At 39.8% G+C, this 22,994-nt stretch overlaps 1 protein-coding gene across 1 annotated transcript in view; it reads left to right on the top strand.

The window, feature by feature from the left end:
* The window catches only part of LOC131219916 (probable LRR receptor-like serine/threonine-protein kinase At1g56140), a 57,575-nt gene that overhangs the window by 3,389 nt on the left and 31,192 nt on the right, over nt 1-22,994 (top strand). The window contains exons 3-15 of the mRNA XM_058214902.1: nt 1,704-1,775; nt 11,334-11,405; nt 12,250-12,321; nt 12,460-12,531; nt 13,251-13,331; nt 13,459-13,530; nt 13,599-13,670; nt 13,778-13,849; nt 14,581-14,654; nt 14,821-14,884; nt 15,490-15,552; nt 17,197-17,241; nt 17,417-17,490. Of these exons, the coding sequence (XP_058070885.1) occupies nt 1,704-1,775; nt 11,334-11,405; nt 12,250-12,321; nt 12,460-12,531; nt 13,251-13,331; nt 13,459-13,530; nt 13,599-13,670; nt 13,778-13,849; nt 14,581-14,654; nt 14,821-14,884; nt 15,490-15,552; nt 17,197-17,241; nt 17,417-17,490 (905 nt within the window). The remainder of the gene's footprint in view (nt 1-1,703; nt 1,776-11,333; nt 11,406-12,249; nt 12,322-12,459; nt 12,532-13,250; nt 13,332-13,458; nt 13,531-13,598; nt 13,671-13,777; nt 13,850-14,580; nt 14,655-14,820; nt 14,885-15,489; nt 15,553-17,196; nt 17,242-17,416; nt 17,491-22,994) is intronic.

The following is a 22,994-nucleotide window of genomic DNA, read 5'->3' as shown; positions in this document are numbered from 1 at the left end:
CAGCTCTACGAAAAATCTGTGCAAAATCTGTCAATGGCATTGAAATTAATCCTTTGATAGCATCGAAACCATGTTGATGACATCGAAATAACACCTCAATTATCCAGATACAAAATATGATTTTTCAAAAATTCTCGATGGCATCGAACATTTATCAATGACATCAAAAAGGTGCCAAGTTAGTCCGGCGACCAACTGAAGAAAATCCGAAAAATATCGATTGGATCGAGAGTTGTTCAATGCCATCGAAGGAGACATCGAACAGATTGTTGTTAGCATTGATAGGCCCAGTAACAGACTCAATTTAAGATATCTATTACAACAAAAGAGCCAACCGGGCACCCTTGATCTAACTCTACTTTGTCAATCGATGAACTTTCTTAAAACTGTTGACCTTGTGGCGTGGAGGAGATTGCTAAGACAAAATCTCTTCAAGCTCTTAAAACACCCCTCAACTCTCACAACTTTTTGTTGTTAGCATTGACAGGCCCAGTAAAAGACTCGATTTAAGACATCTATTACAACAAAAGAGCCAACCAGGCACCCTTGATCTAACTCTACTTTGTCAATTGATGAACTTTCTTAAAACTGGTGACCTTGTGGCGTGGAGGAGATTGCTAAGACAAAATCTCTTCAAGCTCTTAAAACACCCCTCAACTCTCACAACTCTCTTTTAAGCCTGCCCAAGCCTTTTCCAGCAAGGCCAAGTGTTGCAAATGAGGGAGAGGAGCTGAAATTTTATAGAGGTGACCGGTGGAATTCAAATTGCTACTAGTGTTGACGTGTCATAATTTTAGGTATTTTGAAATCCTTTGGGTGATAAGAGTTGTTCATACACTGATAGGTGGACTTTTTCACCAACAGGAATTTGATTTCCGCTTGTACTTTTTTCACATTTTGAGGTCTTTTTGCCACCCCAGTTGACACTGGGTCGTCCTAGCAAATCCTAGTGGTGCCACATCAATGGTGGAAATGTCATTTGGCCCATCTGGACGGTTGGCAGGCTCTGAGAGGTCCTGAGAATCTTCTCTATTCATTCCTTTCAGGTTTGTAGTGGATCAGAGGTCGATTCTTAAGTTCAACTAAAGTCTTTCTGAATAGTTTCCCTCATTAACAAGAGGGTGTCTACAAACTCACGTAGTATAAAATTAAGGAAAAACGTCTATCATTTTCCAGTAAGCTAAGACCACCCAGGTTTCCATGTTTATGGAAATACCATGGAATCTATTTCGTGAGTTAATGCATTATTTGAAAAAACTACAAACACTGCCTACATGACTTTTTCTCAAGGTTAATGGATAATCGAAACTGCCCCTCTTGTTACCACTGTACGTAGTGGATATGCCATAGTCCTGTAAGTTACACTAAATGGATAATTCTTATATTTCGATGTGTACAGATACATATAGATGATTGGATTGACAACTTTCAATTGTGGATGTTCTACACCACAAAATGGCCAGGATTCTCTTTTTAGTGCAATTATCGGGTCTTTCCCCCATGATCAGTGGCACCAAAAATATAAACGGTTCCAATTGTCGAAGCATCTCTCTACGTGGGTCCGATGAAGTATGTGCCCAAGTTAATACACCTAACCAAACAAACATGTTTCTAATTCCTTGCTTGTTGGAATCTTGTGATCTATGTCGTTAACGTACATTCATATTGATCTTCTTCTTCTTCTTTTTTTTTTTTTTTTGCAGGAATCTTAATACCAATTTGTTGTCCGGAAGCATCCCAAAGGAACTTGGAAATCTTAGAAATCTAACTTCCTTGTAAGATATCCTTTATTTCTTAATTCAAATATATAATTAATTTTGTTATTTAACTTTTAATTAATTTAATTAAGTATGTTGTCTATTACAATTGCAATGAGTTGTTATAATCGCCTGATCATGATCGAATGAGCTGTCACACTTGTACGTCTGGATCGCCACTCTGGACCCAACAGTGTGGCACCCAACAACTTGCCAATCAAAACCGTCATTTTTGTTTAGTTTGCACACCCTAAACCATTGTTGCAATAGTAGGTGATTGCATTGGAATTTGTGTTCCTAGTGCTGGGACTCAAGATGGTCAGTATGTGTGACCCCTTCGAGCCCATGTGTGGAGATGGTCCGTGGTTAGACCCCTATCTTCTCAACGCCATTATAAATTGTTGGACATAAGCCACTGGGCCCACTGTTGGGCAATCACTAGTGGGTGGGTCTCAAAAGGTTTAGTCTCTTTTTGATAATAATTTTTTTCTTCTTTGGTTTGAAGTTATATTATAAATTCAGCTTTAAATGAAAATTTAAATGATGAGAGAATGATAGAACTGAACAATTTTTTATGTCATCTAAACTCCCCATCCTTCCTTGTAAATGGAAAGAGGTGATCTCGTGCATGAAAAATCAAGTAACAACAAGAGTAAAGAGAGAAAATTGGGAGATTTTTTTAAAAAATAATAATTTCATTTCATTCTTATTTTTGTACAAACCGGACTTTCAGGTGTGCTCTACAAGAACACTGGGTCTCACCTATCATATAGATGCAGAAAAAATAAAATTTAAAAAAGAAAAAAAGAAAAGAAAAAAAAGAAAAAAGAAGAGAAACAGGGGGCTATAACCACCCCTGAGGAGACAATGCTACAGATCAGCTTCTCCTGCTAGAAAGAAGAGAAGCTGACATAGCGACGAAACTGACTTTGGTCCGAAGAACTGCTTCAGGCATCAAGACGGTAGAACAACTGAATTACGCCGAGAGTAGGCACCCACAACTTCCCAAACCCTGCTACACAGCTGACAGCCACGTATCATCAAGCCGCTAGCCACAGAAAAACTGCATCGCACATCAACCATCAGACTCAACCAACTACCATCAACCACCAGCCTGGCAGCGCACACCCAAGCAAACAACAACCCAGCCAGAACACTACTAGCATCAGCCATCCACAACAATGGAATCAGAATAGCCAGCCAATCACCCGACCCCGCTAGAAAAGGCTATAGCTGAAGCCTCTTTTGTATCACCAGACAAGCCTCTTCAGCTCTAGATACTAGCAAGCTGAAATCTACACATCAAAAATCAAGCAAACACTCCAAGCCAACCGCATGACTCCCCCACATCCAATGGTTGATGAGAAGAATGCAATCCACCTTTTTTTTTTTTTTTAACAGAACAGATCCTACAGCGAGAAAGAACTGGGGCTGGCACGGCTGCGAAACACTCTCTGGCCATAAGAACCACAACTAACAATTAGACCAATAGAACATCTGACGACGCCCAGACCAAGCACCACACCCAGAATAGCCAAACAGCACCCCACCACGTGCAAAACGACCCTAGCCACAAAAGGCTGCAACTCACCTCTACTAAAAACTGAAACAGCAGGAACCCACCAGCAGCCATACGGCAATCGACGAAGACAAACCCAGTCAGGACCGCAGAAACAAACACCAACCGCAGCAGTGGAAAAATGGAAACAAACCGCCACCCACGAAACCCCATGACAGACAGCAGAAGCTGAGACTGGACAGCACCTCAGAGAGCCTGCAACATGCTGCCAAACCTCCACCCTAGAAAGCCTCTGCCGTAGAAAAAGACACACCCTGCTGAACCATAACAGAGCAAACTCCCAGCCAGACCAACAGAGCAAACTCCCAGCCAGACCAACAGAGCATCCCACAACGAAGCAGCCAGGCCAAACTCCCAGCCAGACCAACAGAGCAAACTCCCAGCCAGACCAACAGAGCATCCCACAACGAAGCAGCCAGGCCAAACACCGACGAAGTAGGCGAGCACTAGCAGATTAGACAGAGCACTTCCCTGCAGCAGAAACCAATTCCTCGGAAAAAAGAAGGCAGAAGCTATCTGGGCCTTCCCTTAGAGGCTTGTCTGATTGCGCCCAGGCCAACTTTGTCGAGGAAGAGAAGACCCCAGATATGGTAGGGTAGGAGCGAGGGATGATGAATGAGAGAACTACCCCTGGAGATCGCTCCCCTGACGGGCCATCCCGTCTGCTGGAGCATTTCCTTCCCTCACGACATGACCAAATCTGAACTGGCCCTTCCCCTTCAGCTTGTCAATTCTAGACAGCCAATTTTTCAGATCCAAGCTGGATTAGAATCCCCGTTCAACAAATCTACCACCCGCTTAGAATCCGATTCAATTTCGACCTTGGATAGTCCCAGATTGAGGCAGTGATGTGTTGAGGGTCAAATATTGCTTATTAGACCCCAATTACTACCTGGATTTACGAACATGACACTGTTTAACGGTTCATTTTAATCGTGTTTGTGATGCAGGGTGTATTTATGAGGTTGGACTGAAAAAGATGCTAAATGCATAGAATTGATGCTCTAGGATCACCAAGGCAATGGGAGGACTCCAGGTGGACCACACTAAATCCGAGCCAAACCGCACCATTTTCGCCGTTTTCACGAGCTGAATCCAATGATCGGAATGGATTTCCTTTTCAACGTTGATCCTGAACCCCACCATTCATCAGCGCAATCAGAGGTTACGCAAACTCTGTTTTGCGCACAGATCTGGCGCTCCAGGTGGGCCATCATGGTTGAATTTTGAGGAAATCTAAACCGTTCATATTCTCATCAATCCACAACTTACCAAAGAGGAGTATATTTCGCACGGTGAGGATCATGGGTGCATGAGCAATCAAAACGGCAAACTTGCTATTTTCTTTGGTTGCGTAAAACATCTTCAACTGCGAAGCAGAGTCGGTTTTGTAAACCGACTTGCTTGTTACGCACTCCACCGACCCAGCCACAGTCAATAGATGCTATAAGAGAGAAAAGAAAGAGGGAGAAAGGGAATCTCGGTTTGGGGTTAAACGTGGATACAAGAGGAGGCGAGACAGAGAGAGTAGAGTTTATCATATTTTCTTTCTTTTTCTTTTTTATTTTATTTTGTTTTGTTCAAGGGATGCAGCTCATTCATGTTGGGCTAAACCTCTTACCTAGGGCTAAGAGGTGAAGCTTGTAGCGTGATTGGGGTGTTAGTTTTGCTTTGATTCATGGGTATTAAACTCTTATGGATTCTAGTTTAATTATTAAGGAATACTTTTAGTTTTTAATGGTTTATTGTGACTCAAATTACAGTAGATCTGCAATAGCTTTGAGTTTGTTCTTTTCATTATGAGATTGTGAACTTAGAAGGCCCTATTGTTCACCATCGTCTCATAGGCATGGTTGGGTGATGGAACCCTTCCTAACTTTCACAATTCTCTCATGATTGGCTGTGAGATTGGTAAATTGTTGTTGTTTGCCATAGTCTTCTGGGCATGGTTAAGTGACGGAATCACTTCCAAATCTTCACCAATCTTATCTGTTGATGATTAGATTCATGAGAAGTTCAGAGATCTGACAAATCTCTTCTTACCAACTGGATAAGATAGGACTATGATTCCAGTTATATCCTTGAATCAGTGCAAGGTAACTTCCCAATTGCTATAAGTGGATCCTTGGCACCCTAGTTCCCACCTTTATTTTTATTAGTTTTTAATTAATCTATTCACAATTATTCCCTCATATTCGCTTAATTTAGATTACATCTTAGTCTAGTTCTAGTTCTATTTAGTTTCAAATTACGTACAGGTTTCAGTCCCTTGGGATTCGACCTCGGTCTCACCGAGTTTATTACTACATCACAACCTTATACTTGGGGAGTGAACATGATGCAAACCATCGAATACCGCATGGAGCTCGACTTTGGTGTTTGAACCCACCCCATATCCTGTCGAGAATCCAAAAATAAAGCTCCCATCTTCTCCTCTGCATATACCTCCTCCACCTAACCTACCAGGGTTGCCCTTTGCAGATCCATCAACGTTCAACCTATCTCCGGTTTCTTCCATTTCACCAACACCGCTGACTGACAAGGCCTCGGGGAAGCTAAGATTCCCAGCTCTGAAAGTGTCGACTGAGAGGATAAGGATAGATTCGGAGAATAAAGGCCCTTAGTTATCATGGAGAGCCCCCATTTCACCTTAGCAATCGTGTCGGGGGCTGAGATGGGCTTTCCGTCGAACTTTGTAGAATTTCTAGATATCCATATCTCCTAGAAGATGAGACTGGGCAGCAAGCCCTGAAGAACCGCCAAGCTGCTTCTGGGGTTGGTGGTGGACCACCATTGGCTCATTCTGCCATCCACTGACGCAACCATCGTTGCAAATAAACCGAAGACAACCCCAAAATAGTTCCAGACTGAAGCCGCGAGCTTGCCAGATAGGAGAAGGTGGGAGATGGATACTTTTGACAGACGCTGATCATGGCTTTCATCACAACAAACACATCTGGATGCAAGCTGAATGCCACGAGATTGGATGGAGCTCTAACCGGGAGAGTGCTTTTACTTAGTCTCCAAAAAAGAAAAAGAAAAAGTGAGAGTTTTTGAGGCAATTTTGAGTACCACACCCATTTTGTCTAGCCCCTGCACAGCCTACGAACTTTGAGAAAATCCCAAGTTGATTTAACTGTGAATCTGCCCAAAGGATCCAAAGGCCAAATCCAGGAGTTCGGTTCATTCAATAAACAGAAACCCATTTGAAAAATGATGTCGATAACATCCTGGGGATAGTTGAAAATTGAGGACGAGGACCATTTTGACCTAGGAAATCACGAACCTGAAGCGATTGAATCGACTCTGGGATTGGCGAGTCTAACAAATTAACCAGAGGGCCTAGCCTCTACCGGTTGGCCTACCGTAGGTTGCAGGACCTGTGGCCAATCAGCCGCTGCACTTTGACCTCTAAATCAGGAAAAAGAGCTCTAATGTTTTTCCATAACAGGGAAGCAAAAGAAGAGGGCCGGCCCGACCTTGTCAAGGAAAGGTCTTCTCTGTATTTGGCTCTAGTGAAAGATTCCCACAAACTATCCTCTTTGCCATATTTAGCTGCTCAAGCCATTTTTGCATGAAGAGCTTTCATTACCTCTTTCAAATTGCGGATCCCCGATTCACCTTCAGACTTAGGTCTTGCAATCTCTTTCCAACTAGTCCAATGAAGCTTTTTCTTTCCATCAGCCTAGCCCCATAGGATATTTGCAAATCTCTTCTCTAGGTCTACTAGGACAAGGACCGGAATCCGGCAGGTGGCCATGGAATGGATCGGGATACTCCCTAAGACGTGCTGGACCAGGATAGATCTACCAGCTTAAGATAAACACCTAGCCTTTCCAGCCGCTGATCCGCTCTTCAATTTTATTTACCAAAGGCTGAAAATGACCTCTAATAACACTACCCTGAATCAGCGGGAACCCCAAGTAAATGGGCCCGCTGCCGCCCTTGGATATCCCCAGGGTCCTCTCTATGGCCTTAACCCTTGCATGGGACAATTTTTTGTATATGCGAGCATTGTATATATGGTAAACAGTTAAGATTTTTTTTTTTTTTTAAAAGTCTAGTAAACATATCTAAGGGTGTCCTTGATTATGTGCATTCTGATGTATGGAGGCCGTCACACGTGGTTTCCGTTGAAAGGTCGTCATACTTTGTTGCATTTATTAACGATTACTCCTGAAAATTTTGGATTTTTTTTCATGAAACATAAATCCGAGATTTTCACCAATTTCAAATAATGAAAGGTTATGGTGGAAAAACAAACAGGACGAAAGGTGAAAGTTTCAAAGACTGATAATGGTGGTTAATTTACTTCTACTAAATTTAGTCAATTTTGTAATAATGAATGGATCATAAGACACAACACAGTGCACCACATACCTAAGCAAAATGGTGTGGCTGAGCGGATGAATCAGACTCTTTTGTAGAGAGCCCGATGCATGATTAATAATGCTGGGTTGGGCAAGAACCTATGGATTGATGCTTTTAACACTACCTACTATTTGGTGAATTAGTCTCCTTTTACGACTATCGAATGTAAAATTCCAGAGAAAGTATAAAGTGGTAAAAAAATAGACTACTCGAGATTGTGTATATTTGGTTGTAAGGCTTACTCTCATGTATCGTCAGTTAAGAGAGATAAGCTAGAATAAAAGGCTAAAAAGTATATCTTTGTTGCCTATGGTGTTAGTGTGAAGGGTTACAGATTATATGACATAGTTATATATAAAATCATCACTAGCCGTGACGTCAAATTCGACGAAGGCTCCCTATTCCACAAGAATGATCAAGAGGAGAAAAAAGAACTAGAAAGGTTGTCGTGAACATTCAGGTTGACACAGGTGATACTCAGGCCGAGATAGATTCGCAGACAAAGGTACAGGAAGAGGTGGAGCAGCCACCTAGAAGGAATTCACCACGAGATCGGAGGTTATTGGCGAGATACATGGACGATTCTAATATCGCATATGCCCTTATTACCGATGAGGGGGATCCATTTACTTTTCAGGAGGCTCTTAATGAGCTTAATGTAAAAAAGTGGAAGGCGGGAATGAACGATGAAATAGACTCCTTATACAAGAATGAGACATGTGAGCTGGTTGAGCTTCTAGTGGGCCGAAAAGCGATTGGGTGCAAGTAGATCTTCGAGAAGAAACATGATAGATACAAAATAAGGTTGGTAGAGAAGAGTTACACTCAGGAAGAAGGAATCGACTTCACAGAGATATTCGCACCGATAGTTAAATAAGTGTTTATTATATTTATGTTGGCACTGGTTGCCAAATACTATTTAGAGCTAGAATAGATGGACGTGAAGATTGCATTCCTGCATGGGGAATTGGAAGAACAGATCTACATGAAGCAACCAAATGACTACAAACTTAAAGGGGTAGAGAATAAGGTTTGCAGGTTAATGATGTTGTTGTACAGTTTAAAATAGTTGCCCAGGCAGTTGTATAAAAAATTTGATTCTTTCATATTGAGTCAGAAATTTACTAGGAGTGAAAATGATTGCTATGTCTATTACTAGACATTGAGTGATAACAAGTTCATCATCCTTATATTGTATATTAACGACATGTTGATCACTAATCATAACATGCCTGAAATCGACATACCGAATACTCAGTTATCAGGGACATTCATGATGAAAGATATTGGGGCTACAAAGAGGGTTCTTGGTATAGATATTCATAGAGACAGGAAGAAGAGCAGGATTTGATTATTTCATGAAGAATACATTGAGAAGGTGTTGATCAAGTATGGGATGGACAAGGCAAAGACAGTGAGCGTTCCCCACGTGGCTCACTTCAAGCTTTTCTCAGAATAATGTCCTAAATCAAATGAGAAAAAACAGGATATGTCTCATGTGCCTTATTAGAATGTTGTGAGTAGTTTAATGTATGTCATAGTCTGTAAGAGACAGGATATTTCATAAGCAGTTGGTGTTGTGAGCAGATGCATGTTAAACCCCGGTAAGCAACACTGAGAAGTGGTGAAATAACTATTTCGATACATTCGAGGTATAAAAGACTACGTCTTAGCTTTTGAAAAGAAATGGGCAAAGTTTTTAGGGTATGTGGATTCAGACTACGCAGGCAGTTTGGATTTCAGAAAGTCAACTTCAGGTTACTCATTTGTGTTAGTAAGTGGAGCAATCAGTTGGATGTCGAAGCTTTAGTCTATGGTGACTCTTTCCACAACAAAAGTAGAGTATATGACAGTGATAAAAGTATTTAAAGAAGGTGTTTGGTTGAGAGGTATGATCGATAAATCGGTTGGGACTTCAGCAGGAGACCGTGCCGGTTAATTGTGATAGCGAGAGTGCTATAAATTTGGCTAAAAATTCTATTTATCATTCTTATACTAAACACATTTATGTTCGTCACTATTTTATCTGACAGGTGCTTAAGAAAGGATGTGTGAATATGGAGAAGATTCATACTAGTGTGAATCCCGTGGACATGCTTACCAAGGTGGTTCTTACAGAGAAGTTCAAATTATATGCAACTTCTCTGGGCTTGTCGAAGGCGTAAAATGAGGGCAAAGTGTGCACGAGAAGTGATGATGGAATTGTGATCCAAGGTAGAGATGAGAGAAAAGGACAAATAGCTACATTTAATAATTGAAGACATGATGGAGATTGCTGAATAGGTGTCTTAAATCTGTAAATTCAGCCGTATGTCAATGACAGGTTTAATGCCATCGAAGTTGGCTCGATGCCATTGAAATTGTCTAGATTTTCTCCAGTTGGTTGTTGGACTAACTAGGTGTTTTTCTGATGCTATCGAAGATGGCTCGATGCAATTGAGGAAAATCTGAATTCCATGTTTTGTCTTTGGATTGTTTTGGTATTAGTTCAATGCCATCGAAGTGACTTCAATGGCATTGAATGTTAAGTTTCAATGACATCAAAGTGTGTTTGATGTCATCGATAGTTTCACACAGATATTTGCAGAGTTACGATTTTGCGGGATTTGTTTCCTATTTTGATTGTGATTCTTCCAAAACCTATATATTTGGGTATAATCAGGATTGGGAGGTATCCAAGGCTCACTAATTTGTTTTAGGGTTTCAAGGATATAGGTCGGGTTAATTTGAGATTGTTCGGATTAGGTAATCTCTCTACTCTTGTAACTTTTTTCTTTCATAGTTATATCTGTCGTTGTGCCATGAATTTTTCTTGCACGGGTTTTTCCATGTTAAATTTAGGTGTGTTTGCATTGTGCTTATTTGGTGTGATTGGAGTACTCCACTTGATTCATCCCTGTGTGCTTTCGCGGTCCCCCAGCAATAAGTTATAATTTGAAGCCATTTATACCGTAGAATCAGAGGGGTGATTAGACCCATCTGCTTTAATAATAGTTAGGTGGACCGTTAGATCTGGACCATTCATTCTTGACTTTGTGGAAGTCGCATATTGTGTAGACCGTTAGATCTTGGGGGCTCACTCTTCCGCACATACTTTCATAAATGAGCTATAGTGATGTAATCATTTTTAAAAAATGAACTTAACCTAATCATTCATATTTGAGCTTTTAAAAATGATCATTTCAATGTTCTAAGTTCATCGAGACATAACATGTTTAAATGCTTTACTGAGTCGCGTGTTTAGGATAACCTTAGTCACATGATGAGCTGATGAATGGTCAAGTACGCACATGGGACGCATTCCTGATTTTCTGACATCCCCATAGTGACATTGCAGGTGGGTATTTGACCAATTATCTTGTCTCTGGTTTTGGAATGTGACTCAGTTCCATATCAAAACTGAGTCAGTTTGTTTGAAACGAGTCAAAGCCTAAAAACGTGGCCACTTAAAATACGAGAAATGGATATTGACTGGGATCATTCAAGACCAAAGTTGAGTCAACCCAGACGAGTCAGCTCAGTTTCATATGATTGTTAAAACCACTGAGACTACATGACATTTTTGGTCGTTCAACTCTGCATTTATCATCTTGGTTAAATTATTATGATTTTCTATTCTTTTGCAGGAGCTTGGGCACCAATAGTTTCAATGTGTCACTCCCTCCAGAGATGGGGAATTTGGTAAACTTGCAAGGACTGTAAGTTCTTAATCATATCTTTAATCTAGTGTATGACACAGCATGTCTACATGAGCAAGATCCACTCAATTCATTAGGTGGGCCTCCGTGTTGATAACCTAGCCAAAAAAAAAAAATGGCTGGTCCACTCATCAGGTGGGCCACAATGTACATTGTTAATGAAAAACTAAAGAAAGTTGTTTTAGCCATCTACTTATTTGGTACACAGTCGTGTTATTGGGTTTTCACTCTTGCTCCACACATTTAGACATGTAGAGGATTGGGTACAATTGATTCAAACAGCGTTAAAGCTAATCTAAAAACATAATTTGGATGGTGCAAGCTATTTTTCGTTATTTCCTGCAGAGTCATAGCACAGGGAATGCATATGGATGGTGAAAGCTATTTTGCTTGATTTTGCATTGGCCCACATCCAGTATAAAGCTAGATACTTCAATGGTCCGACCCTTTATATCTGATTGTTGTATCAAAGCATTGTCTGGTATCTGGGCATCATGATAAACATGGAACTGTATACGACTAAATGATCACAATCAAATCGGATTTTAAAGTGATCAAACAGTCAGGCCCACCAACCACCGAAAATTGATTTCGTAAGTGAATTAGCTAGTTTAATCTATCTTCTTTAAGTTTACTAGATGTGTAGTAAATGAACTGTAAAAACAAATTTGATGATGAACCTAGATTACCATTGGTGGGCCCAACTGTCTGATCACCATCATGGTCTGATCTGATGGTTGTAGGTCCACTATACACTAATAACCTGTTACACACTATTGACCAGGGTTTTTTTTTTTGGGTGTGATCAATTTCCAACCGCATTTGTTCATAAAAACTTCAATAGTTTCTTGGACAGTATCGGTGTGAGTGGTCCTATTCCTTCAACATTTGCCAATCTAGTAAACTTGGAGACACTGTAAGTACTCTCTCTCTCTCTCTCTCTCTCTCTCTCTCTCTCTCTCTCTCTCTCTCTCTCTCTCTCATTGCTTCCAAGCAATGAAAATATCATCAACCTGAATGTTATTTTACATTGTAAAGCATGTTGTGATCTCAGGTGGGTCTTTGATAATGAGCACACGGGCACCATACCTGACTTCATAGGGAATTGGAGCAAGCTAAAAATTTTGTAAGCTAATATAATGAGATTTTCTCTTTCCTTGCTCAATTGAATCTTTTCTTATTTATGGGTTAGGGTTGTCAACAAACCGGTTATATATTAGCCTGAAAGTTCGGCCTGGCCCTGGACCGTGGCTTGTGCTAGGCCTCGATAGTTGTCGAACATGGGTCTGGGCTTGGCTAGTTTACTTATCAATTCTGAAATTCAGGCTGGGGCTGCCAACCATGATTGTAAAATTGGTTTTGGATTGGAACTCATCTAGAGATTGAAACTGGTATAACTCACCCTGGCTCGTTCCAACTCAGTTTGGTTTCTGAGAGTGATTCTCCCAATGACTTGTATTGTTCTCCACTAATACTAAGCTGGAGTTGACTTGATGTTGGATGATATTTAGAACCATGCAACAAGTAGGCTGATTGATGCAGCTGCCTGCAATTCATATCAGTCCTCTCTGGTGCGACCCACTCTGGATCATCGACGATTGGAGTCCTACTTGAAGTCCCTTGTAGTAATCTTAATTAGTTTTACCAAATTAATAAATTCTTATCTCATTAGGATGGAAAGAGGTATTAGGATTCTTATCTTTAGTTTTAAGCTCTATAAATGGGTGTAATCTCTAAATTGCTAGTAGTTAATTTTGAATTAATTTTGATGTTATCCTGAAATTCCAGCAATGCCATGTCACCTCTCTGAGTTGCCTTGGCTATCTATTGTTGAGACACTTGCAGGATATCCAGTTATCCCCTTTTGAATCACAGTTGCAAACGTGGCCACGCTGACTTCCACCAACTTCACTGTTGCCCGTACATGTTGTCATTTCGACCCAAATGGACCATTTCACCTATATATCAGGCTCATGACTAGCCCATTAAGTTTTCCTTGGTAGCATTGGTTGATTGTTCGCTTGACAATTTTAACTAGCGAATGCTTATGTAGGTATTTGCATGGGAATGCTTTCCAAGGTCCAATACCTTCCAGTCTTTCCAGTTTAGCATCCCTAACTGATTTGTAAGTATTTTTGTTTATTTGTCAATTATCATTGCAATTGTTTAATTGACTATCCAATGATTGCATAGGCGAATTGGTGAAATAATGAGCGGAACCTCATCTTTGGCATTTATCAAGGGCATGAGGAGTTTAAAGACTTTGTAAGCAATTAATCATGGTACCTATCTATGTATTAATGCTAATTTTCTAATTTATCATTGTTGTTCTTGTCATTGTGATATAATCAAAATGTTTCTTTTTTTTGGAGAATCTTGAGAAACAGTATGATATCAGACACAATTCCATTCAACATTGGAGAGTACCGATCATTACAATATCTGTAAGTTGTTCACATCGCAATCTCTTATGTTGGTGCAGGGATTAGGCCTAGGGTTGTCAATGAGCTTGACCGGGCTGGGGTTTATGCTTACCTAGTCTCAACCCAAAATTCACTAGGCTATTACAGGCCTGGATCATGTTCAAAAACAAAGAAAAAAAAAAAAAAAGAACAAAGAAAAAAATAGAAAGGGGTGATGATGCACTTGGTGTACGGGGTAAATTTCACATAAACACCATGGTAGAGCTTACCTGAGCTGTGGACTTTTTCCCTTCCGTTCAATTATTTATTGCCAATCATTTATCACCACTAAGAAGAACAATTATTTACCACTTATACAAAGTGATTGTATCATCCAACTGGTTGGACTTGATATACATGTATGTGTGTGTAGGCCCAGGACGGAATAGTCCAAGCTCAGCCCAAAATTGTTAGGCTTTCATACCTAAGTCCATATGGGCATAGAAAGCGTGCCCAAACATTGCTTAAAAACCTGTGCCCGTGGGCTGCCCCAACCCATTGATGACCTTAGTTGGGTCATGCCAGCAGCAGCGCAGCCCACCTTCAGGGTATTGGCTGATGCTGCATCAACAGAAAAAAATTGTAATACATGGGTCTGAGCTAGCCGATTTATTCTTTGGGCCTGAGCATAGCCCTAGGCCATGGATTAGGCCACTGCCCTAAAAATGAAGTTCAACTACATTTGGTTAATGTTTTATTTTAATTGTTTTTAGGGATTTGAGCTTTAACAATTTAACTGGCGAAATTCCAAGTTCGCTGTTCAATATGAGTTCGCTTTTAAACTTGTAAGAGTCAAACTCCTTCTATGCTTAAGCTGTTTTAGTGCTGATCCTAGTAATTCTCTCTTCACTTTTCCTTGTTTCTCATTCTCATATTATGAAATATAACATCTTTTAAGTGTTATTAATTTGATGTTGCATTTTCTTTTATTTTTTGGGTCTCTTTCTGCGGGTTTCTTGGAAACAATAACCTATCTGGTAGCCTTCCTTCTAGGAAAAGCTCATCCCTCAAGACCATGCAAGTTCATCTGACTTAATTATAATGAATTGTAACCAAAATTGCATTTTTCTCACTTTGCCGCCTTTGGATGTGTTATTGAATTGGATTGCAATAACTAGTTCAATAAAGTGGAACTAGTCAAACTACAATTACCATCTATGGTGTTCATATTGAGAGAATCAGCTCCAAATTGCAATTAAGTTTCTTTCAAGTTAGATGGACTTCATTTGCAATTTGAGGGTCACTTCCTAAGATACATAACACTACAACTACAATGTGGCCTTTTCCTTTCTATTGGGCTGATTACTGCAATTCAATTCAATTGTACAACCAAAGGCATCCTTAGATATTGTCCAGGATTGCTTTTATATTTTTGTTTCTTTTCTTTTATAGCTCGGCATAAAAGATTGAGTTGTGAATATTCAATTGATTCATTATGTCTATCTTGATGTTCCTCTTCTACAAAAGTAAATGGAACTTTTTGTTCTTTAATTAGAACGCCATTTGGTATCTGATGAAAGGATAATCTTATATCTAACATATTTGGTTGGTTCTGGCTCTGTTGCTAACTTGCATTAAATGTATGTTAATTCATATTCTTATATGTTGTGTTGTGTCGGCAGAGATTTATCATACAATCAATTATCAGGAAGCTTTCCCTCTTGGATTACACAAGGCTTGCAACTGTATGTCCAAAAGAAGCATAAAGTTTTCCATTTTCATCTTCATTTCTCTAGTGATCAAACAATTCGTTATATGCATTAAGGGTGCATTGGATGTCCTGTTGAATTGAATTGCAATTAGTTTAGTAGAGAAGAAATGACCAAATTTTAGTCACCTCAATATTCAGAATGAGGAAGTAGTCAAATTGCATTTACATTGTTTTCAATTTCAACTTGAAAGTAACTTAACTGCAATTTGTAGGCCACTACCTCAATATGAATATAGAGGAAAGGTGATGGAATTTGGTCATTTCCACTTCACAGAACTAGTAATTCTTGCAATTTGATTCAATAGAGCATCCAAACGCAAGATAGGACAACACCCCTCTTTATTTCTTCTTATGATATATGAATGTGATTTTGGATTAGATTAATACCTGCTGTGACACTTTTCAAGGTTGTTAACCATGACTAGCTAATCAATGTGCACCAGAAGTTACAATATTATGTTTTTTTTTCATATTCAATATTTAAAAAGTGTGAAAGTGGTTTTCAAATTGAGAAAATAGCATAAGTGTGCAAGATCAGGGACATTCATCAAGAGTGCCCGACCTTGAACATGCCCTTGGTAAAAATCAAGTTGCCCCGTGCATCATAAGGGCCAATGTGGCTGAACAGAAATGACAGTTAGGAAAAGATAATAGATGCTATGTATTCAACAGAACGTGAATGTAAAGTGCTGAAGTGGTTAACTGAACGTGAACGTAGCACAGGTGTGCAAGATTAAGGAATTTTTTCATGAGGGTCTCCTACCTTGAATATGACCTGGGTAAAAATCAAGCTGGTTCATGCATCTTGCTGGCCACTGTATGTATGGGGGCAAATGGGTTGGGTTAAGGGGTCCCAGACCCGACCATGTAATAATCATATCAGAACTTGGGTGCCATACCCAACCCTTTACATTTCGCGTTGGGTCTAGGTTGGTTCCAAGTCCCAAAACTCCAACACGTTTATTTATTCAGAATGAGAGAATAGAGGAAACAAAGAGGGTTAAATCATAAACAAGGATGCTATGGGATATAAAAGCATAGAAAAAGGAAAAAAAGAAAAGAAGAAAGAGAAAGAAGATAAGAGGAGAAGGTTCGGAGAAGAGAGGGACCCAAATTAGGGTTGACGCCCCTACCCTAAATCTTTTATATTAATTAATTTTTATAATGACAAGAGGACACTTGATACCAAAAGTAAGAACCCATCATATCTTGAACCAATATTAACAATAGAAAAGGCATAGAAACAAAACTTAATAGGCTCCACACCTTACCCATTTAATAATGCAGGTCAAACTTTTTGACCCAGACCTGCTCTATGGATCCAAATTTTAGACCCAGACGTCCTACTTAACCCGGCCCATTTGCACCCTAATGTATGCGTAAAAATGCTATCTATTCAACTTACAAGTGCAGAACACCTAATGAGATAAGAAATTAGATGCCTGGGCCAAGGCATGCTACCAATGGTCCCCATCTAACGAGTGAAAATGATCTCTTGTACATGCACCACGCCAGAACATGGAAGAACATGCACTCTGAATCTCCTCTTCAATCTCTCCTTTTGTGTATAGCCTCATCATTTCTCTTTGAACTAATCTCCTTAAACTATCCTTTTCAGGAACCTGGTTGCTAACAACTTCGACGTTAATAGTTTTAATAGCAGGTATTTCACAAATGATGCCGTCCTACTCATCTCGACAAAATAAAAGCATATATAGCTAAGCACTTTTTGTAACTGTCCAATGATCCCGCAATTCCTACATTGGTTGTATATCTTCTTTTTTTTTTTCATAAGAAGTTCTGTCCATTAGTGGCATTTAAGTGTTTGATTCTTTTAGATTCAGTACTTCTTTGCCTTCGGGATTGAATTGTCTTCAACGGGACTTTTCATGCTATCAAGATTCTCTAACCGGTAAGCCGTCTTTTCTTCTTCATTTTTTTTTCTATAATTTATACATGGGCTAGAACCCCTGACATCAATGTTCAAACACACTCTTATCTACTACATAGGCTTCTTTTGGCTACATTTGAATGCACGAGAGAATTGACCTGAAAGCATTTATTTTAATTAAGAAGAAATGAGAAAAAGTAACGAGGAAGTAGTAGGCAATCACAAATAAATTTCTTCTAGGTCTGAAAGCAACAGAATTACCAATTGACACCGGGACCCTCAATATAAATACTAAGAGAGGAAGCCAAACAATTGGTTATTTTCACTTGATTGTTTTAGGAGTTGAAACCTCTTAATGGGTACGAAAGCAACCTCAGAATAAATCAAACACACAATAGAGAATGAAAAATAATAAGAAAACACAGATAACACTCAGATTTTTGCTTGAAAAATTCTTAAGAGAAAAAAAACTATAGTACAAAGCGACAATCAATCCACTATAAATGATGAATTACAAGAGATTGAACAAATTAAAATCCTAAAAATCATATAGGCTCTCCTTTTTCTACCTTAATCGAGCATAGAGATGTACTTATATTCCCCCATATAAGATTAGAAACAAAACCCACACTTTCTATATATATATATATATATAAACTTACGCATTCCGTTGGTCGCACCTTTGGTCAACTGAGATATAAACAAAGTTTGTCGGTCAATCAAAACAGACCTCAGTTGACTAGGAACATCACAGCATGCTTCGGTCCAGCCAACTGCACTCCACCATATTAAAGGCACTTGATCAATAATCTCCATCGTGGCTTTAATCATATAGCTCCATTGCTCTAAGTTGTTATCACAATCTTTAATCATCTTCATAATAACACAATCCTCATTACTTTTCATGCACACTCCATCGTCATTTCTTCTTTACCAAGCCTAGAGAAGTCGAATACAACTTGAACTTTTCTACAAGAACAACATTCATACGCATGCCAGAAGGAAAAAAAAAAGAAGAAAAGAGCATGCCAAAATGATTTTTACTAGTGTGAATGTTCTCAAGAGTAATACCTCCTTCCTCTAACATCTTCTGGATAAAATGATGACGAATGTCAATGTGTTTAGTCCGAGAGTGGTACACTGAGTTCTTCATCAAAATGATAACGCTCTTATTATCACAATGCATAGGCACAACTTTCTAGTAAAGCCCTAACTCATTCATCATCCCTTTCAACATACAACTTCCTTGAATGTTTCCATCACTACCATATATTCAACTTCAGTTGTGGAAAGAGCAACCATAGAGTAAAGCTTCAACATCCGACTGAAGCTTCAACATCCAACTGATTGCTCCACCTACTAACAGAAACGAGTAACCAGAATTCAACATTCTATTATCCATGTTTCCTACATAATACATATCAACATGGCCTACAAGTCTCTCCTTAGAATTTTTTAATGTCAGGACATAGTCCATCATACCTCATATGTAACAAAGTAACCATTTCATTACCTCCCAATGTAGCTTATTGGGGTTTGACATGTATTTACTCACAACACCTACTGCATATGTAATATCCAGTCTAATACAAACCATGACAGTAGTAAGACTACCAACCACGCTCTAGTAGGGCACACAAGATATATACCACTTTTCTTTATCTGACGAAGGACATTTCTCCGAACAAAAGCCGAAAGTGAGCAGTATGGGGCGTGCTAATTGGTTTTACCTTTTTCAATCCAAACTTGACTAAGACATTTTCAAAATACTCCTCTTAAGACAGCTATAGCTTGCTCCTTTCCCTATTTCGGTATATATCAATGCTAAGAATCCTTTTTGCATCACTCAGATCTTTCATCTGAAATGTCCTGGATAACTAAGCCTTCAATATATTGATTTTAGATATGCTATGTTTGGTGATAAACATATCATCAACATACAACACTAGAATGATGAATTCCCTATCATTTAGTGATCTAAAATATATACAATGATTGAATTTGCTTATGATAAACCCTTGCCTCAACATGAAAGAATCAAATTTGTTGTACCACTGCCTAGGAAACTGTTTCAGGTCGTACAACGACCTTTTTAACCTACAAGTCATATTTTACTTTCCCTGTACCTCAAACCCTTTAAGTTGCTTTATGTAGATTTGGTCTTATATTTCCGTATGTAGAAACGCAGTCTTCGAATCTAATTGTTCCAATTTCAAATTGTATTGGGCAATCAATATCAATACAAATCTGATAGATACTTTCTTGATTACAAGCATGAATATCTCATCAAAGTCGACATCTTTCTAAGTATAACCCTTTGTTACCATTCTAGAATCGTACATATCCAGTTTTTTCTGAAAAATTCACTTGCACCAGATTGCTTTTCGCCCAATGGGCAGCTCCACCAGATCTCACATTTCATTCTTGTATAGAGAGGTCATCTCGTCATGCATCACTACCGTCCACTTCTCTGCATCTCGATCTTTAACTACTTCTTAAAAAGTATATGGATCTCTCTCATCCATAATGAGAGCAACATAACATTTGAGTCATCACTGTATTCAATGGTAATCTGCGACCCCTTGGTGGATTTCTTAACCGATGGTGGCACCACCTCTTCTTGTACCTGATCTTTTTTTCTTTTCTTTTTTTTAAAAGGAGTGTTATATTCATTAATGGACAAAATTACAGAGCTTTGGGTCTTCCTCGGAAAAAAGGACCAAAGGAAGACCTATTGTAAAGGCCGAACAAAAGAAACAACCAGAAAATTACAAAAAAGTCAGAGGAGATCTTCCTCTCCCTTATCGTTCCAAGCCCCACCTTGTCCAGGAAAAGGACTCCCCTCACATGCCGAGGAAGATCTGCAGAACAGGAGAAATATAACCGAGATTGGGAAAAGCTGCCCATTTGAGCAAGAGCGTCAGCCGTGCCATTCCCCTCCCTAAAGATGTGCATGAATTCACCGTTGCGAGACCCCGGAGTCTATCTGTAAGGGTTCTCCAACCTTTTCATACCAAACCAATCTTAGCCCCATCGTTGAAAACCTTAATCACCAGATTCTTGTACCTGATCTATCTGTGGCTCAGCTTCTTCAAGTGTTTTAACTTTGTATGCTTCAACATCAATCATTGATTTTTCAATTCCTTGTTCTTATCAACCTGAAATAACGAACCTTTATTAAACTTGACGTCCCGGCTAAATATGATTTTTCATGAAACCCAGTCATACAATCTGTATCATTTCACCCTCATCATCATAATCAACAAAAGTATACTTCTTAGCCCTTTGGTCCAGCTTATCTCTTTCAAATAACAATATATGAGAGTTAGCACCATAACCAAATATCTGCAACCCCGAGTAATAATCAACTACCTGACCAATCCATATGTCATCTATAATTTTACAATCAACAGGTGTAGATGGAGATTGATTTACTAAATAGAAAGTCGTAGAGATGGCCTCAACCCATAGCTCCTAGCCCAACCCAGTATTACTCAACATACTTTTAGTCTTTTCCAAAAGAGTCTGATTCATATGTTCAACCACATCATTCTACTTTAGTGTATACCTCATTGTGTTGTGCCTCACTATCCCCTCATTCTTAGAATATTAATTAAACTCCCTAGAAGTGGCGAAAACATTGGATTTATGTTTTGTTGGGTGAAAAAATAGTTAAGTTGGTTCAGTCGACTTATGGAATGGACCAACTCTACTAAACAGCACGGACCCTTTGAGATTCGAGCCCCAAGGGGTATCTACTTCCAAATACAGGCTGATCTCCAAGGAGGTCGATGTAACTGTAAGGACACTAAAAGAGAATGCAACTGTAAGTCCACTCAAATAGCCAATTGTCGACCTAACCCATAGGTCGGCTATAGCTCGGCTATAGATCGGCCATAGGTCGACCAATAGCTCGAATATACCTTGACCGTAGCTCGGCCAGAGCTCAGTAATAGCTCGGGACAGCCTCTCTAAACAAGGCAAATGCTGACTTAGCGGGAAGTTCGGCATGGCTTATACAATTTACCCTCGGATCGATAGCCCGAGAATCTTTCTAATAGCCCGAAGATCTCTCCTAAGATCTTCAGACGATTAGATTGGATCCCAAAAAACTTGGACAACGATAATCTCGGGGAAATCCTGGGCGAATCTCTGAACGAATTCGTCCCAAATGTATTAGGAAAGACTCCTCATGCCACTGTCTTCCTCCCCCTATAAATAAAGGTACCCTTAACCAATGGAAGGTACGTACACTCATTCTAACACTCGACTGGTGACTCTTTTCCTTAAAGATCATCTCCATAAAAGACCTAAGGTCCCGACTTAGGCATCGGAGGGTCCCCTATACTAGACAGGGTCTCCTTTGTCTGCTCTTCTCACCTGTGCAGGTTCCGAAGGGTCATCCAGGGAAGGTCTACCGAAAAACTGCATTAACAGTTTGGTGCCGTCTTTGGGAACGACGTCTTAAGCCATTCCTGCTTTACCAGATAAACTCAAGACAATACTACAATGTCTAGAGGGAAGAAGAAAGCTTAGTCCCCTCCATTTGCAATTCCAATTGCAACCCTACCTGCACCTGATCGTACACCACTGTCCCTTGAACTAGTACAACCCGAACAATGGGAGAGCAATTGAGGTTCTTCCTCACAGCCTCAGGCCAATTTTGGCTCCGGTAGACGGGGGCAGCGATCTCACATAAAGGGAAGTCAACTGAACACCCTCGAAAAAGAAGTTGGGGAAATAAGGGAAAACATGCATGAGCTACATGAAGCAGATGTTGGAGCAATTGCAACCTCAGCATGTACAAAGAACTGAACCAAGCAACAATCCCCCTCAACCTTCCTACATGCGCAGTGTCTCTTACAGGAGCCAATAACATAGCTCATCCAGACCTACCCCATCTCATGTCTCGACAATCGTGCCTTTACCCGCCTCCGATCTACGCCATGAGCTAGATCGAAAAAGGCGTAACAAGTAGAGTTGTGCATGAGCAGCAAAAGCTAGGTAACTCGCTCGACTTGGATCGAAACAGTTCCTCTTCTCGCTCGACAAGAATCCTCCCGCAACAATGGCCGAACTACTGAATATATCATAAAAGTACGTTAATGCTGAGGAGTCTCAGATCCTGCGAGACGCCATCCAGAACAAGGTTCCTCTAACTAAAGAACAACATGTAAGGGCAGAGCCAAGCTCGGCCAATATGGGTAGGAAGAGGAAGGATGACTAATTGCGGGACGACCACAGGCCGAACATGCAGCACGACAGTAAGTTTAAAACTTACACCCCTCTCAACAAAATGCCAGAATAAGTTTTGATGGAGATTAAAGACAAGCATATCCTCCATTGGTAGAACAAGTTGAAGTCCAATCCCGATAAGAGGAGCAAAAGCAAGTACTGCTTCTTTCATCAAGATCACAGACATAACACGAGCGATTATTTCGACCTCAAGCAAGAAATCGAAGCACTCATTCGCGACGACCATCTTGGGGAGTACGTGAGTGTTGAGGGTCAAATATTGCATATTA

This window comes from Magnolia sinica, chromosome 12, assembly GCF_029962835.1.
Source record: "Magnolia sinica isolate HGM2019 chromosome 12, MsV1, whole genome shotgun sequence".
In the NCBI taxonomy this organism is placed as follows: Eukaryota; Viridiplantae; Streptophyta; class Magnoliopsida; order Magnoliales; family Magnoliaceae; genus Magnolia; species Magnolia sinica.
Note: the sequence above shows the minus strand (reverse complement) of the source record. Positions and strands in the feature narration are given on the sequence as shown.